This window comes from Oncorhynchus gorbuscha, linkage group LG16, assembly GCF_021184085.1.
Source record: "Oncorhynchus gorbuscha isolate QuinsamMale2020 ecotype Even-year linkage group LG16, OgorEven_v1.0, whole genome shotgun sequence".
In the NCBI taxonomy this organism is placed as follows: domain Eukaryota; kingdom Metazoa; phylum Chordata; class Actinopteri; order Salmoniformes; family Salmonidae; genus Oncorhynchus; species Oncorhynchus gorbuscha.
In genome coordinates this window covers 43,980,394-43,997,724 of record NC_060188.1, presented here as the reverse complement: position 1 = coordinate 43,997,724, position 17,331 = coordinate 43,980,394, and the positions used below count along the sequence as shown (strand labels likewise).

At 42.7% G+C, this 17,331-nt stretch overlaps 1 protein-coding gene across 23 annotated transcripts in view; it reads right to left on the bottom strand.

Moving 5' to 3' along the window:
• The window catches only part of dlg2 (discs, large homolog 2 (Drosophila)), a 358,023-nt gene that overhangs the window by 260,743 nt on the left and 79,949 nt on the right, over positions 1 to 17,331 (bottom strand). For all 23 annotated transcript variants that reach the window (XR_006832625.1, XM_046306955.1, XM_046306960.1 and 20 more), the window contains one exon: positions 11,991 to 12,139. Coding sequence is in view for 22 of the 23 variants with exons in the window: in XM_046306955.1 (XP_046162911.1) it covers positions 11,991 to 12,139 (149 nt within the window). In the remaining variant the exon portion in view is untranslated. The remainder of the gene's footprint in view (positions 1 to 11,990; positions 12,140 to 17,331) is intronic.

The following is a 17,331-nucleotide window of genomic DNA, read 5'->3' as shown; positions in this document are numbered from 1 at the left end:
CTGGGATCCGCACTATGCAGCTATTGCAAGAACGCATTTTTCACTGGCTGTCCACTGGTTTCAAAAACAATGATTGGTAGGCAGATTAAACTTCCTGAATTCATCCATTGGGTTCAAATACACATTCAGATTTGTGAACAGCCATCCACAACAACAATTTGTAAGACTCAAATAGCTAAATGAGAGAGCAGCAGTGTGATTCACATCAATGTGCTATGCTGATAAGTGATATCCGTATCACCATAGACTACACCACTGCGGTCATCCTTACCTCCAAGTTGTTTATTCAAATTGGATCATCTTTGGATGCCGACAGCAGTCGCACCATTGGAAGACATAGCTTGGACTGTAGCCTTCAAAAGCCTATTCCTGCTCTTTTCCTGTGATCCATCAAACACATTTGGTGTGTCATCATGGTGGTCTCTGATTTGTGGTCAGACTCTCTCGGGTGGAACAAACGTAAACATCTGCCTTTTTTCAATGCTGATTTGAATGTCATTGAGAAAACAAAAAAAAGTGTCAGATTTTTTTTTGCAAACATACATTCAAAATTTAAAAGTAATCCTCAAAGTAGTTTTCCAAAAGTATCTGATTACAATATTTTTGCTGGTAACGTAATGGATTACAGTTACTGGTTTTTGCAATCGCTTACATGTAATGGATTACATGTAATCAAATCTAAAATATACATGTATATTACATGTAATCCGTTACTCCCCAATCCTGGGAGTAACAACTAGGGCTGTGGCGGTCACGAAATGTAGTCAGCCGGTGATTGTCAAGCAAATAAGTGTCGGTCTTATGGTAATTGACCTTTAATTAACAAACACATTCAGCATCTCCTGGCTTCCACACATAGCCTATACAAGCCATTTTTTTAAAAGTATCTAATAAATCCATGTAATATAGCCTACACCTTAATAAATTCATTATTTATTTTAGACATGTCTAAAGAAGCATGATATGAAGAAAATGTAGTCCATTTCAGAAGAAAATAATAGCTTACTCTGATACTCTGAGTTGTCCTGATGTGGCTATGCCAAATGGCTGTGGGCTACTCTAGGTCATTTAGCAGACAAGATATCCTTATAATTCCATGGTACTATTTTATATTATTTTACAGTATGAAGAATACAATTGAACAACGCTGAATAAAATATAAATATTTTCACACATGCGGCTATTCTGGTGGTTAACAAAGAAATAGGTCCTCATATATGCTTCATTTAGAGTTATTTATGTAACTACATTTGTTATACAAACGTTGGGCTATATGTTTTGATTTTTAATACATTGTAAGGCTGCATGATGACACTAACGATAATGCTTGAAAGGCATGAGCTCTGCTGTTTTTTTTGCGCAGGCTGTACACACTCCAATAGTCGCTCACTCACAATTTGACAAGCACTTGATAATGCCTCGAATTTCACGTTGATAAACTATTCAACTTTTTCTTTACATTATAAGCGCAGCAATACGCACAAGGCAGGAGGCTATAAGCACAAATGTTCCATTAGCGGGAAAACACCATTATCAAAAGTGACTGCAAATGCGATTATGCATGTAATGCTTTTATTATAAAGGTGCATTCATATGGGACAATTATCTTCCCAAACTTGAAACTCACGAGCTGCTTATATATGCCAGTTAGGCTCTATTAATGGGCTTCATTTTAAGAAATTATTTGGCCACTTTAGTTGTGATACAAACCTTACAAAACATATAGGCCTATGGGCTAGGCTATATGAGGTGTGCGACTATGATTCAAACAAGTCACACACAAAAAGGCATTGTTTCTTATGCTGGGGCATCATTCACAAGTGATAATGTCTAACTTACAAGTGATAGGCTAATAGTGTCACCCATCAGACTATTCTTGATTTAATCTTGTCTTTACATATAGTTGTGACATTTGTTTTGATTTCGAATGGACCATTATCATGCACCTGCATCAAAACGGGGGCATCGGGAAAAAATATAACTAATCTAAGCAGATAAATAGTGAATGGACAACGTTTTTCACTGTGGTTTATTTTCATACCAGCCAGGTAGGCTACACTCCTGTTGTAAATATAAGCAATGTTCTAAAATATTAGGAAAGTTGAGAAATAAATAGTCAGCCTTGTTCCCCGGGCGCCGAAGACGTGGATGTCGATTATGGCAGCCCCCCGCATCTCTGATTCAGAGGGGTTGAGAAAATGCAGAAGACACAATTTCATTTGAATGCATTCAGTTGTACAACTGACTAGGTAACCCCCTTTCCCTTTCGAAAGCTGATGGGATCCTCCTCTTTTTATTAGCAGCCATCACTCAGTTTTCTCCCGCAATCGCATAGCCTATAGAAATGTTGCGCAACATGAGCTCATGGATTTTCGTGAAGTGTTTCATTAGATTTTCGAATACATTTGCATTGATGTGAGAGTGATTCGTGGAACAATACTGCTGAGTACCAGGCAGTTATCAAGTTTGGCTTCGAGAAGCTTGGCTTTGAGAAGCAGAATTACCGTGACTAAAGAGTCATGTGGAAATTGACTGCCTTCATGACTCGTGACCATAATATGGTCACCGCAACAGCCCCAGTAACAACATGAATTTGTGCATAAGGCAGAAATGTGACTCGAGTTTCACCAACAGCTCGAAGACGGTGTCTTAGAAGAGGGGAGAGAGCTGAGGGACGGTCCGACTGCGAGATGCAGACCCTCTGATGCCCTTCCTCCACTGAGACTGGCCATCAGATGCAGGCACCATCAGTCTAGTAAAATAAAGAAAGCAAATTATTTAAATGTATGCTCACTCAGCTGTGCCTCACATGTAATACAACAAATTATGATATATTAAAAGTGTGATCATGTACCTCAAGTTTTGAAATATACACTTTTGAATAGTCTGAGATTGGCAGGGAAATTCAAGCATATCCAATATTCAGTGATAATGTATTGGGCCTATAGCCTACTGCACAAATATGTGTTTTTAATATGTTCATGTTGCCAAGGCTTTTGTTTTTTAAGTTAAAAAAAATAAAATCTGAGTGGCCTGCATTTTGAATCCGAGTGACCATTGCCATAGTAGAATAGTTGACCTGTTCAATTGTTCAGCCTGTCACATTCTATGCAAGACAATAATATTCCTCGAGGGTGCATTCAAATTGGGAGTGGCGCACAGGGAGAGAAATAGGAATGCCCAGCCGTTGTAGCCTACAACATTCTTAATGCAGTCGCGGGAAAACGCACCCTTGAAAGCAGTTTGATGGCCACTTAAAAGAAGATCACTGAGCATTTTAGTGTTACTAAGCTACACTTATTTCTCAAAGCCAAGAAATGAGTCAAATGCAACATTTTAGAACCTGAGTTTTTAGCAGCGGGTTGGATTATGCACATTAGCAGGCGCCAATGGCGTTAAATGCATAGGGAAAACCGGGGCTAAATGTAACAAGGGTCAAGTGTAACAGGTCGGCCAACATTATATTCACAGTACATGATCATTGGTTGGCTAAGTGCAAGTGGAACGTTTTTTGGGGGAGACGTTGAAGTCATCAATATGTAGCCTAATGTTTAGACAGAGTGTGTGACATAGCTAATGATTACTCCAATGGTGTAAATGGGCAATACTCAGCCTATTTATTTTATTTTTTGTATTTTTTATTTCACCTTTATTTAACCAGGTAGGCTAGTTGAGAACAAGTTCTCATTTGCAACTGCGACCTGGCCAAGATAAAGCATAGAAGTGTGAACAGACAACACAGAGTTACACATGGAATAAACAATTAACAAGTCAATAACACAGTAGAAAAAATGGGCAGTCTATATACAATGTGTGCAAAAGGCATGAGGAGGTAGGCGAATAATACACTTTTGCAGATTAACACTGGAGTGATAAATGATCAGATGGTCATGTACAGGTAGAGATATTGGTGTGCAAAAGAGCAGAAAAATAAATAAATAAAAACAGTATAAAAACAGTATGGGAATGAGGTAGGTGAAAATGGGTGGGCTATTTTCCTATAGACTATGTACAGCTGCAGCGATCGGTTAGCTGCTCGGATAGCTGATGTTTGAAGTTGGTGAGGGAGATAAAAGTCTCCAACTTCAGCGATTTTTGCAATTCGTTCCAGTCACAGGCTGCAGAGTACTGGAACGAAAGGCGGCCAAATGATGTGTTGGCTTTAGGGATGATCAGTGAGATACACCTGCTGGAGCGCGTGCTACGGATGGGTGTTGCCATCGTGACCAGTGAACTGAGATAAGGCGGAGCTTTACCTAGCATGGACTTGTAGATGACCTGGAGCCAGTGGGTCTGGCGACGAATATGTAGTGAGGGCCAGCCGACTAGAGCATACAAGTCGCAGTGGTGGGTGGTATAAGGTACTTTAGTGACAAAATGGATGGCACTGTGATAGACTACATCCAGTTTGCTGAGTAGAGTGTTGGAAGCCATTTTGTAGATGACATCGCCGAAGTCGAGGATCGGTAGGATAGTCAGTTTTACTAGGGTAAGCTTGGCAGCGTGAGTGAAGGAGGCTTTGTTGCGGAATAGAAAGCCGACTCTTGATTTGATTTTCGATTGGAGATGTTTGATGTGGGTCTGGAAGGAGAGTTTGCAGTCTAGCCAGACACCTAGGTACTTATAGATGTCCACATGTTCAAGGTCGGAACCATCCAGGGTGGTGATGCTAGTCGGGCATGCGGGTGCAGGCAGCGATCGGTTGAAAAGCATGCATTTGGTTTTACTCGCGTTTAAGAGCAGTTGGAGGCCACGGAAGGAGTGCTGTATGGCATTGAAGCTCGTTTGGAGGTTAGATAGCACAGTGTCCAATGACGGGCCGAAAGTATATAGAATGGTGTCGTCTGCGTAGAGGTGGATCAGGGAATCGCCCGCAGCAAGAGCAACATCATTGATATATACAGAGAAAAGAGTCGGCCCGAGAATTGAACCCTGTGGCACCCCCATAGAGACTGCCAGAGGACCGGACAGCATGCCCTCCGATTTTACACACTGAACACTGTCTGCAAAGTAATTGGTGAACCAGGCAAGGCAGTCATCCGAAAAACCGAGGCTGTTGAGTCTGCCGATAAGAATATGGTGATTGACAGAGTCGAAAGCCTTGGCGAGGTCGATGAAGACGGCTGCACAGTACTGTCTTTTATCGATGGCGGTTATGATATCGTTTAGTACCTTGAGTGTGGCTGAGGTGCACCCGTGACCGGCTCGGAAACCAGATTGCACAGCGGAGAAGGTACGGTGGGATTCGAGATGGTCAGTGACCTGTTTGTTGACTTGGCTTTCGAAGACCTTAGATAGGCAGGGCAGGATGGATATAGGTCTGTAACAGTTTGGGTCCAGGGTGTCTCCCCCTTTGAAGAGGGGATGACTGCGGCAGCTTTCCAATCCTTGGGGATCTCAGACGATATGAAAGAGAGGTTGAACAGGCTGGTAATAGGGGTTGCGACAATGGCGGCAGATAGTTTCAGAAATAGCGGGTCCAGATTGTCAAGCCCAGCTGATTTGTACGGGTCCAGGTTTTGCAGCTCTTTCAGAACATCTGCTATCTGGATTTGGGTAAATGAGAACCTGGAGAGGCTTGGGTGAGGAGCTACGGGGGGGGCGGAGCTGTTGGTCGAGGTTGGATTAGCCAGGCGGAAGGCATGGCCAGCCGTTGAGAAGTGCTTATTGAAGTTTTCGATAATCATGGATTTATCGGTGGAGACCGTGTTTCCTAGCCTCAGTGCAGTGGGCAGCTGGGAGGAGGTGCTCTTGTTCTCCATGGACTTCAGTGTCCCAGAACTTTTTGGAGTTGGAGCTACAGGATGCAAACTTCTGCCTGAAGAAGCTGGCCTTAGCTTTCCTGACTGACTGCGTGTATTGGTTCCTGACTTCCCTGAACAGTTGCATATCACGGGGCTATTCGATGCTATTGCAGTCCGCCACAGGATGTTTTTGTGCTGGTCGAGGGCAGTCAGGTCTGGAGTGAACCAAGGGCTGTATCTGTTCTTGGTTCTGCATTTTTTGAACGGAGCATGCTTATCTAAAATGGTGAGGAAGTTACTTTTAAAGAATGACCATGCATCCTCAACTGACGGGATGAGGTCAATGTCCTTCCAGGATACCCGGGCCAGGTCGATTAGAAAGGCCTGCTCACAGAAGTGTTTTAGGGAGCGTTTGACAGTGATGAGGGGTGGTCGTTTGACTGCGGCTCCGTGGCGGATACAGGCGATGAGGCAGTGATCGCTGAGATCCTGGTTGAAGACAGCAGAGGTATATTTGGAGGGCCAGTTGGTCAGGATGACGTCTATGAGGGTGCCCTTGTTTACAGAGTTAGGGTTGTACCTGGTGGGTTCCTTGATGATTTGAGTGAGATTGAGGGCATCTAGCTTAGATTGTAGGACTGCCGGGGTGGTGTTAAGCATATCCCAGTTTAGGTCACCTAACAGAACGAACTCTGAAGCTAGATGGGGGGCGATCAATTCACAAATGGTGTCCAGGGCACAGCTGGGAGCTGAGGGGGGTCGGTAGCAGGCGGCAACAGTGAGAGACTTGTTTCTGGAGAGAGTAATTTTCAAAATTAGTAGTTCAAACTGTTTGGGTATGGACCTGGAAAGTATGACATTACTTTGCAGGCTATCTCTGCAGTAGACTGCGACTCCGCCCCCTTTGGCAGTTCTATCTTGAGGGAAGATGTTATAGTTGGGTATGGAAATCTCTGAATTTTTGGTGGCCTTCCTGAGCCAGGATTCAGACACGGCAAGGACATCAGGGTTAGCAGAGTGTGCTAAAGCAGTGAGTAAAACAAACTTAGGGAGGAGGCTTCTGATGTTGACATGCATAAAACCAAGACTTTTTCGATCACAGAAGTCAACAAATGAGGGTACCTGGGGACATGCGGGGCCTGGGTTTACCTCCACATCACCCGCGGAACAGAGAAGGAGTAGTATGAGGGTGCGGCTAAAGGCTATCAAAACTGGTCGCCTAGAGCGTTGGGGGCAGAGGATAAGAGGAGCAGGTTTCTGGGCATGGTAGAATATATTCAGGGCATAATGCGCAGACAGGGGTATGGTGGGGTGCGGGTACAGCGGAGGTAAGCCCAGGCACTGGGTGATGATGAGAGAGGTTGTATCTCTGGACATGCTGGTTGTAATGGGTGATGTCACCGCATGTGTGGGGGTGGGACAAGGGAGGTAACAGGGGTATGCAGAGTGGATCTAGGGGCTCCATTGTGAACTAAAACAATGATAACTAACCTGAACAACAGTATACAAGGCATATTGACATTTGAGAGAGACATACAGCGAGGCATACAGTAATCACAGGTGTTGAATTGAGAAAGCTAGCTAAAAACAGTGGGCGAGGCTAATCAGCTAGCACAACAAACAGCAGGTAAAATGGCGTTGACTAGGCAACTGGGCCGACAGATAAACAAACAAGCAGAATGGAGTACCGTGATTAATGGGCAGTCCAGCGTGCGTCAGCTATGTAGCCAAGAGATCAGTGTCCAGGGGGCAGCGGTGGATGGGGCAGGGGGGCTGGGCTGGCGAGTGTTATCCAGGTTTTAAAAAAAACTAACAATGACTAAATAGCTTGTAGATAGTTAGCTGGTTAGCGTCTGGAGGTTCTTGAGTGTGTCATAAAAATACAATTTAAATTAAAAGTAACAGCGATTCCGTACCACAGTGGGTGAGGCAGGTTTCCGGAAGGTATAAACAAAATAAAAATAAAAAAGAGATAGAAAGTAAATGGGTTCAGAGTGTTTGGGATGCGGTTATTCAGATGGTTAGCAGGCCTGTGCTAACAAGCTAACAGTTCGTAGGCCCGGGCTAGACAAGCTAGCCGTTAGCAGGCCGAATTAGCAAGCAGGGAGATAGCGAGGGCTAGAGAGTTAACCTTTGGGGGGACGTCGAGATGGGGTGAGTCTGTTTATTCCTCTTCATGCGGTGACATCGACAGACCGGTCGTGGGCCCGGGTAATTGTAGCCCAGGAGTATGCTACAGGTGCTCTAGTACGCTAGGTGAGCTGGAGACACAGCGTTTCAGAAAGCTCGCGGGCCTTGGCCGGCAGATGGATCTTTGGCGATGTCGCAAGGAAAAAGCCTGTTGAAACCACCTCGGACGATTATGTCGGCGGACCAGTCGTGATGGATCGGCGGGGCTCCGTGTCGGCAGTAAAGGGTCCAGGCCAATTGGCAAAAGAGGTATTGTTGGGCCTCTTCGGCTAGTCGGGAGATGGGCTTAGCTCGAGGCTAGCTCAAGGCTAATTGGTGCTTGTTTTGGGACAGAGACGTTAGCCAGGAGTAGCCACTCGGATTGCAGCTAGCTAGTTGCGATGATCCGGTGTAGTTCAGAGCTTGCGGTAGGAATCCGGAGAAAAAGCAGTCTGATATGCTCTGGGTTGATGTCGCGCTGGTGTCCTAGTTAGCTTTGAAGACCGCTAGCAATGGCTAACTGAGTACTAGCTAGTAGCTAGTTAGCTGGCTAGCTTCTGATGGGGGTTCCGGTTCTAAAGTAAAGTATAGAAAAAGCAGATCCGTACCACATTGGGCGATGCGGGTTGCAGGAGAGTATATTCAGCTCTAGTTGGAAAGTGAGATTAAAATATGTACGAAATATATACAGAAAAAAAACGAAGAAAACTATATTTACACTAGACAGGACAAGACTAAACACACGTCCGACTGCTACGCCATCTTGGAACGGATATATAGACCCTACGCAGTTGAGCTACAGGTGATAATAATTGTTGCTAAATAGCACACCTACCTGATAATATGGACTAATACGTTATATTGGACTCATTTCTGGAGTGGAAAATTATATTTTTGATGTCAGCATCATTTTATTTTCATTCAGTTTGGAGTAGGATGTCCTTTTAAAAAGTCACCAGAACTGAAAATACAGCAGTCAATATCCCTCTGCAACCTGTTGTATACGGTGATATACACTTTTGTCTGTATATATTTAGGCTAGTATATCTCTCCCGCCCCGGAACTTGGGACCTCCCACATCCCAATTTAACCACTGTATGTAAATATGTCAACATTTTGTATGATTGAATGTATGGCACAAGAGTGCCCATGTCACTGGTGTTTACTCTGCAGCCCTTGCCTACCAGATATTGTTTCGTGTATAAAATCCTCTGCAATTTTGGTAGAGGTTTCTGTTGCCCAGTGAAACATTTTTATATATATAAAAAGTCAAATAAAATAAAATCAAGCATTCATCAATGGCTGGCAGGATAACAAAGGATATACAGTCAAGACCTACAATTATTGGCACCCTTGATAAATATGAACAAAAAAGACTGTATAAAATACAAATACTAAGCTATATTTTATACTAAAAAAAATGGGGAACTTATATTATTTTCTACTAATAAAATAGCTTAAAGAAAGATTGTTTAACAAGTAATACTTTTTTCCACTCCAAAAGATGGGCGTCAAAATGATTTACCACCCCTGTTATTGGCACTGAGCCTTTTCCTAAAAAGTTTTATGCACATTGGAGAACAGATTGTGAGGGAATTTAGACCATTCCTCCATACATAATCTTTACAGATCCTTGATATCCTAGTCTGCCATTATGGACTGCCCTCTTCAATTCAAACCACAGGTTTTAAATAGGGTTCAAGTCCGGAGACTAAATTTGGATTTTATGGTCAATTAACCATTTCTTTGTGGATTTTTAGGTGTGCTTGGGGTTATTGTCTCACTGGAAGATCCACTTGCGGTCAAGTATCAGCCTCCTGGCAGAGGCAACAGGTTTTTGGCTAAAATGTCCTGAAATCAGCCAGCAGAAAATATGGAGCGTTGCGCAGTGATTGGCTCAGTGTTCTGTCACTAATGGGAACAGAAATTAGATAAAACGTATCGGTGCTCATCGGCCATTGGACATTAACATTACACAACAAGTTGTAAATCGCAAACTCAACAATGAGTGGTTTGGAAGGAATCAGTGACAGTGGTTAACTCTGCAAGTATTGCAAAGCAATCACTAACATGCTATTTAGTGGAGTGGCTGTGTGTCCCAAATCTGGGATTAAGGGGCTCTTTTCCAAGTTTAAAATTATAAACATTCAACATTGGCCATGCTGTCAATGAAGCATGAATTGTGCCGCGCTCAAAACAACTGTTAACTCTGAACTGTGAAAACTTGACTACAGTGAGTTTGTGACAATTGAGAAGTCGGGAATAAACGAGTTCCGAATGAGAAAATACGTTTTGAAAGGTCATCCAACTCTGAATTGTAAATCCGGCCTCTTTCTGTAGCTACGACCTGAAGATCAATGACGTCATCATGATTCAACCTTGTTTTTTTCGAAGTTCCCAGTTGTATTGAAAGCACCATAAATCCAGAGAATGCCAGACTTTGATGGCAAAATTTGCCCATAAAAGGACTGCCGCAACACCTTCCTGTTCAAGTGAGCACAGCACAACAAGGTGAGTCCAAAAAATGTATTGTGTGCTGCTGTATAAATGCTGTAATATGCCAGGGAGATATGTATACTGTAGCTGAGAATGTAATACTAAGTGTATGTTGGGTAGGAAGATGTTAGTAGCCCTAATAATTTGGTATATTCATATTATATTGACAACGTCCGTCCTACCTTGCTCATTAATGTCTTAATCGAAATTACGGATTGCCTCTTATCTGCTTGTCGTCCCCTTATGCCAGAGTTTGTACATCTCAATTGTCAGTAGAAACCACATTTGTTAAAGCAAGTCAGCCATATCAGCTATGATTTTTTAAAGTCAGTAAATGAGGATGAATAAACAGTTTCTCTGCCAGACAAGGCTCTGCTGATAGTCAGGTATGACAGCTTTATGTAGGCCCTAACAGGGCACCATTTGTCACCGTGATAGTGCAATTAATGTATTGTATTGTGTAGTGGCTTTGCTGGCATGTATCACACTTTTTTTTTGCCCCACCAAGATTTACATGCTAAAATCGCCACTGAGTAGGCCAATGTTAACTAGCTGGCTCATCGTTGCCCATGAAAGTTAAGCTAGCGAGCATTTTAGCCAGGTAGCCTAGCACAACTAAAACTAAAAGCGTGTACTGTATGACAGAGTCACAGACTGTTTCAGCAACATGAAAGAGATGAGGGTGGCAATGGCTTTTTTTAACTTACACACACACACACACACACACACACAGAAATCAGTAGCATGGACAACCACATCATATTAAGCTTACGTTGATTAGACGAGTTATTCACAATTTTTGATAAACAAATAAGGTTTTATATGTAAGATTGTTAAATAAAGAGCAAAAGTATTGATTATTATTATATTATTATTTGTGCCCTGGTCCTATTAGAGCTCTTTGTCACTTCCCACGAGCCGGGTTGTGACAAACTCACACTCATTTTTATGTTTAATAAATGTATCGTAAAGTGTGTGTGTGGCAGGCTTCAGTGATGGCAACAAATCAACATTTGAGAGTGTGCTGACCCTGTTGCTAGAGGGGGTACGCAGCTGGAGGTTGAATGTTTTGAAGGGGTACTATAAAATGTTTGGGAACCACTGATCTAGGTCATGTAACTGTTTGTTACATGCAATATTCTTTGTGGACTTCACTGGGCAGATGTTGCTCTCCGGGTTTTATGATGAAACAAACATTATGCCACTGTGTTGCTGTTGTGTTCTTCTAGTCTCAGCCTTAGGCCTATACAGTATATCCCAGTGGCATATGAACTAACAGGTTATAGAGCCAACATCACAACACATATGTTGTAATGTGGCTTTTTTACTCCCTGGCTTGGCTTCTCAAGTGAATTTACCCACATACCGCTACTGCTTAAACTATGATACAGAAAAACTTATCTTATTGTGATATTATATCATAGTGTTTTAAAAAAAAAAGTAATCTAGCTTCCTCTTTGGTAAAATAGGACCACTGCCACAGAACTACAAGGAGAAGAAACGGCCTTCCTATTCAAGTCAATTATTCCTTATTGGGTGGACTGGCAGGATTCATTATGTTTCTATGCCCATCAGGCTCACCTCTGTTGGGCAGGAATGTTGTAGCACCGTGGTGGGGAAGCCGGTGCCTGTTTGCTCCCACTTGTCAGCCATGTGGTTGATCTCTTCCAGCTTCTGCTCGCAGCTCTTTTGGGTGTTCAATAGCGTCACCTCATAAATCTCCTGGATGTCTGTGAAACACATGACGGATACACATTTGATCATATACAATACTTAGAAGTGTCTCTTGAGAGGAAATATGGATGAAAACAGCCACATGACACGCCTTTCGCTAATTCCGGTGTAAATCAGCAGACGTTCATTTACTGCAGGTCAACATACTGCGTTTCATTTGTACATGCAAATAGAGGTCTTGGATTAAACCGACGATCACAGCCTTATTGGTCAAAATAAATGGGGGCAATTTGTGAAATTAAATCACTGGTACTGATATTAGATGCCATAGCAGGAGAACATCATTGACATATCGCCAAATGCCCTTGTCAGGTATATCTGGGAAACATTTTAAGGGAAAGAAGCGGAGTAATTCTAAACTCTGTAATAGTACAATGCAGTTAACTTTCTCTGGATATTTGCATTGCATATGTCGGGAATTCACTCTCACTGAATGCTATTAAACTGATTTATAAAGTACAAACAACATTATTCTATAGGGTTGTATCAGTGCTAGGCAGGTTCTCAAGGTAAAGAAACCAAACAAACAAAAAGCAAATAGCTGTAAGCACTAAATAGATGTTCAGCTCTGCTCCCAGTCCTTAGCCTTAGTGAAGACTGGCAGCTGATAGATGCTAGGTATTAGATGCTTCTTGATCGAGCAGTTGACAATATCTTTGACAAGGAGTCCAAGCTAGACCCATTTGAACAGCTGGTGCCACCAGCAGTCTGGTGTGCGCTGAAGAAGCTTGGTCAAAGCCGTTTTTCATTAAGTCTCAATTATACGGTGAAAATGCAGTTACGAAACTAATTTATTTCATTATTTTATCATTTCATTATTCATTATGCTAACTAACTTTCCAATTATTTGGTTACCAAAATGTAGTAATAATGATTTTAAAATTATTCATGTCTTAAATGAAGTTATTATAAAGTGTTACACCAAAATACTTGATGAACCAGTTTTGCATAACGTATTAACTGTGCATTGCATTGTAGGCAATATGCATTGAACAGACTTTCAATCTGTACATACCTAGAGACAGAGGCTACTTACTCACTTGCATAAAACATTGCATTTGAAGTGGGTCTTTAGCCAAAAATCCCCTCCTTGTCAAAGAGACTGGCCTTTAGGCAATCTCAACTTTCAACATGTGTCACGACTCTGACCGAAGGTGAGCCTCCCCTTCCCTTCCCTTCCCTTCCCTTCCCTTCCCTTCCCTTCCCTTCCCTTCCCTTCCCTTCCCTTCCCTTCCCTTCCCTTCCCTTCCCTTCCCTTCCCTTCCCTTCCCGTTCGCTCGGGGCTCGGGGCTCGGGGCTCGGGGCTCGGGGCTCGGGGCTCGGGGCTCGGGGCTCGGGGCTCGGGGCTCGGGGGTGGTGGTGGTGGTGGTGGTCGTCGTCGTCGTCGTCGCCGGCCTACTAGCTGCCACTGATTATTTTCTGCCCCTCCTTATGTGTTTATTGAGTACACCTGTTTTGAGTTGGTTATAATTAGTGAGGCTTTATTAGTCAGCCGGCCCGCCTGGTTCTTTGTGCGGGATTGATTATTGTTGGTGTTTGCAGTAAATGTACATGTTCGTGTAGTTAGTGCGAGACTGTTTTCGTTTCCCTGTGTCTGGGGCATTTGGTTTGAGCACCCGTAATTGGGTTGACCGTAGTTCACCGCATTAAAGAAGCACTTTATTGAACTCTGCGCCTGATTTCACCCTCACGACACTCAGGACCTTACAACATGCTGCTGGATTCACCGCGGAGTTGCTCATTGGTTGTGGAAAATAGCATTCATATTTTGTGTGGAGCCTTGAAAATAGAATTACAATTATAACAAAGTAAAAAACAAACATTTAGCTGTGAAGTAGGCAAGTTGTATTTGGAAGCTTAAAATCAAAGCTACGAAGTTTCGTGGTTGGAATTGGGGTATGTATTTTAGTTTGATAATTTAGTTGTGAGCTATCAACTTTCCACAGATTGGTTTCATCTCGACTAACAAAAAAATCGTTGTTCAGCAATCGAAAACCAACGAGTTAAGAGGGGAGAAAAAAGTGAGTGTTCCAATATTTGCATAATCGTTGTGATTGAAGGATAGCTGTGAGGGTTATCGAATCAGGATCAAATCCTCTGTTCTCCGAGAGCTCATTAATGATAGAATGTTCATATTTGAAGATACTCCGAGTCAGTATTCATGTCATAAGAAGGAAACCCCCTCGACCACATCCAGAAATTTTGGGGGAAAAAACGTACTCTCCTATTGATCCCCATTGTAAAATAAACAACTTTTTCATGACAAATTCTGCCCTACGGTCCCACGTAGGTAAATAGAGCCTGCGAAAAGAACCCTGTGGCTTCAGGCTATTCAGCTTGGGAGAGTGGGAAATGTGGGAACCCGGTGTCCAAGTAGACGACACAAAGCTACACTATACAGTTCCAGTCAAAAGTTTGGACACCTACACATTCATGGATTTAAAAAAACAAAACAAAAATCTACATTTTAGAATAATAGTTAAGATATAAAAACTATATAGTAGACAAAAAAAAATTACGGGTATGCCTTGTTAAAAGGGGAATTTGGGGAATTTATTTCCTTAATGCATTTGAGCCAATCAGTTGTTGTGACAAGGTAGGGGTGGTATACAGAACACAGCCCTATTTGGTAAAAGACCAAGTCCATATTATGGCAAGAACAGCTCAAATAAGCAAAGAGAAATGACAGTCCATTACTTTAAGACATGAAGGTCAGTCAAGGAGGAACATTTCAAGAACTTTGAACGTTTATTCAAGCGCAGTCACAAAAACCAAGTGTTATGATGAAACTGGCTCTCATGAGGCAGTCTCAAAGGAAAGAAAAAACCCAGAGTTACCTCTGCTGCAGTGGGTAAGTTCATTAGAGTTAACTGTGCCTCAGATTGCAGCCCAAATGACACCAATAAAAAGAAAATACTTGTTTGGGCCAAGAAACGCGTTCATTGGAAATTAGACCGGTAGAAATCTGTCCTTTGAACTTTTTGGTTCCAACCGTCGCGTCTTTGTGAATTGATGATCTCCGCATGTGTGGTTCCCACCGTGAAGCATGGAGGAGGTGTGAGAGTGGTTTACTGGTGACACTGTCAGTGATTTATTTAGAATTCAAGACACACTTAACCAGTATGGCTACCACAGCATTCTGCAGCAATACACCATCTCATCTGGTTTGCGCTTAATGGGATTATCATTTTGTTTTTCAACAAGATAATGACCCAATACACCTCCAGGCTGTGTAAGAGCTATTTGACCAAGAAGGATAGTGATGGAGTGCTGCATCAGATGACCTGGCCTCCACAATCACCTGACCTCAACCCAATTGAGATGGTTTGGTTTGGGATGAGTTGGACTGCAGAGTGAAGGAAAAATAGCCAACATGTGCTCAGCATATGTGGGAACTCCTTCAAGACTGTTGGAAAAGCATTCCAGGTGAAGCTGTTTGAGAGAATGCCAAGAGTGTGCAAAGCTGTCATGGCAAAGGGTGGTTACTTTGAAGAATGTAATATATTCACTACCGTGTATATTTAATGGACAAAATAATTAGCCTCTATTTCAAAAACAAGGACATTTCTAAGTGACCCCAAACCTTTGAACGGTAGTGTATTTTGATTTGTTTAACAGTTTTTGGGTTACTACATTATTCCATATGTGTTATTTTATAGTTTATGTCTTCACTATTATTCTACAATGTAGAAAAACCCTTGAATGGGTAGCTGTGCCCTAACCTTTGACTGGCACTGTATGTACAAAAGTATGTGGACACCCCTTCAAATAGTTGCTGACAGGTGTATAAAATCGAGCACACAGCCATGCAATCTCTATAGACAAACACTGGCAATATAATTGCCTTACTGAAGAGCTCAGCGACTTTCAATGTGGCACTGTCATAGGATGCCACTTTTCCAACACGTCATATGTCAAATTTCTGCTCTGCTAGAGCTGCTCCAGTCAACTGTAAATGCTGTTATTGTGAAGTGGAAATGTCTGGTAGCAACAACGGCTCAGTCGCGAAGTGGTTGGCCACACAAACCCACAGAACGGGATGGCCAAGTGCTGAAGCACGTAGAGTTTAAAAATGGTCTGTCCTCAGTTGCAACACTCACTGTGGAGTTCTAAACTGCATCTGAAAGCAACGTCAGCACAATAACTGTTTGTCGAGAGATTCATGCAATGGTTTTCCATGACCGTGTAGCCACACACAAGCCTGAAATCACCATGCACAATGCCAAGCGCTGGCTGGAGTGATATAAAGCTAACCGCCATTGGACTCTGGAGCAGTGGAAATGAGTTCTCTGGAGTGATGAATCACATGTCACCATCTGGCAGTCCGGCAGACGAATCTGGGTTTGGCAGAAGCCAGGAGAAAGCTACCTGCCCCAGATGACAGGACAATGCTTGTGCCAACTGTAAAGTTTGGTGGATGAGGAATATTGGTCTGGGGCTGTTTTTCATGGTTCGGGCTAGGCCTCTTAGTTCCAGTGAAGGGAAATCTTAATGCTACAGCATACAATGACATTCTAGACAATTCTATGCTTACAACTTTGTGGCAACAGTTTGGGGAAGACCCTTTCCTGTTTCAGCATGACAATGCACCTGTGCACAAAGCGAAGTCCATACGGAAATGGTTTGTCGAGATTGGTGTGGAAGAACTTGCCTGGCTTGCACAGAGCCCTGACCTCAACCCCATTGAACACCTTTGGGATAAATTAGAACACCAAATGCGAGCCAGGCCTAATTGCCCAACCTCACTAATGCTCTTGTGGCTGAATGGAAGCAAGTCCCCACAGCAATGTTCCAACATCTTGTGGACAGCCTTCCCAGAAGAGTGGAGGCTGTTATAGCAGCAAAGGGGGACCAACTCCATATTAAATGCCCATGATTTTGGAATGAGATGTTCAATGGGCAGGTGTCCACATACTTTTGGTCATGTAGTGAATGTGTGTGAAACATTTAATCACAGGTAAGACATTTAACAATTTTAGCATAAAATTAGTATACTCTAACTCCGTTCACTACTTGTAGCAGTATAGTCCGTTTGTTTGCGTTGCTGGTCTTAGCAAAAGCTTAATGTACCGGTTGGGAAGCCCTACAATATTCTGTTTTTCTAAATAGTGAGAACACTCAGGAGCAGGTAATGTTGAAATTAAATTTTTAGACATGTTGAACTTTTCTTAAATATAGTTTTTAATTG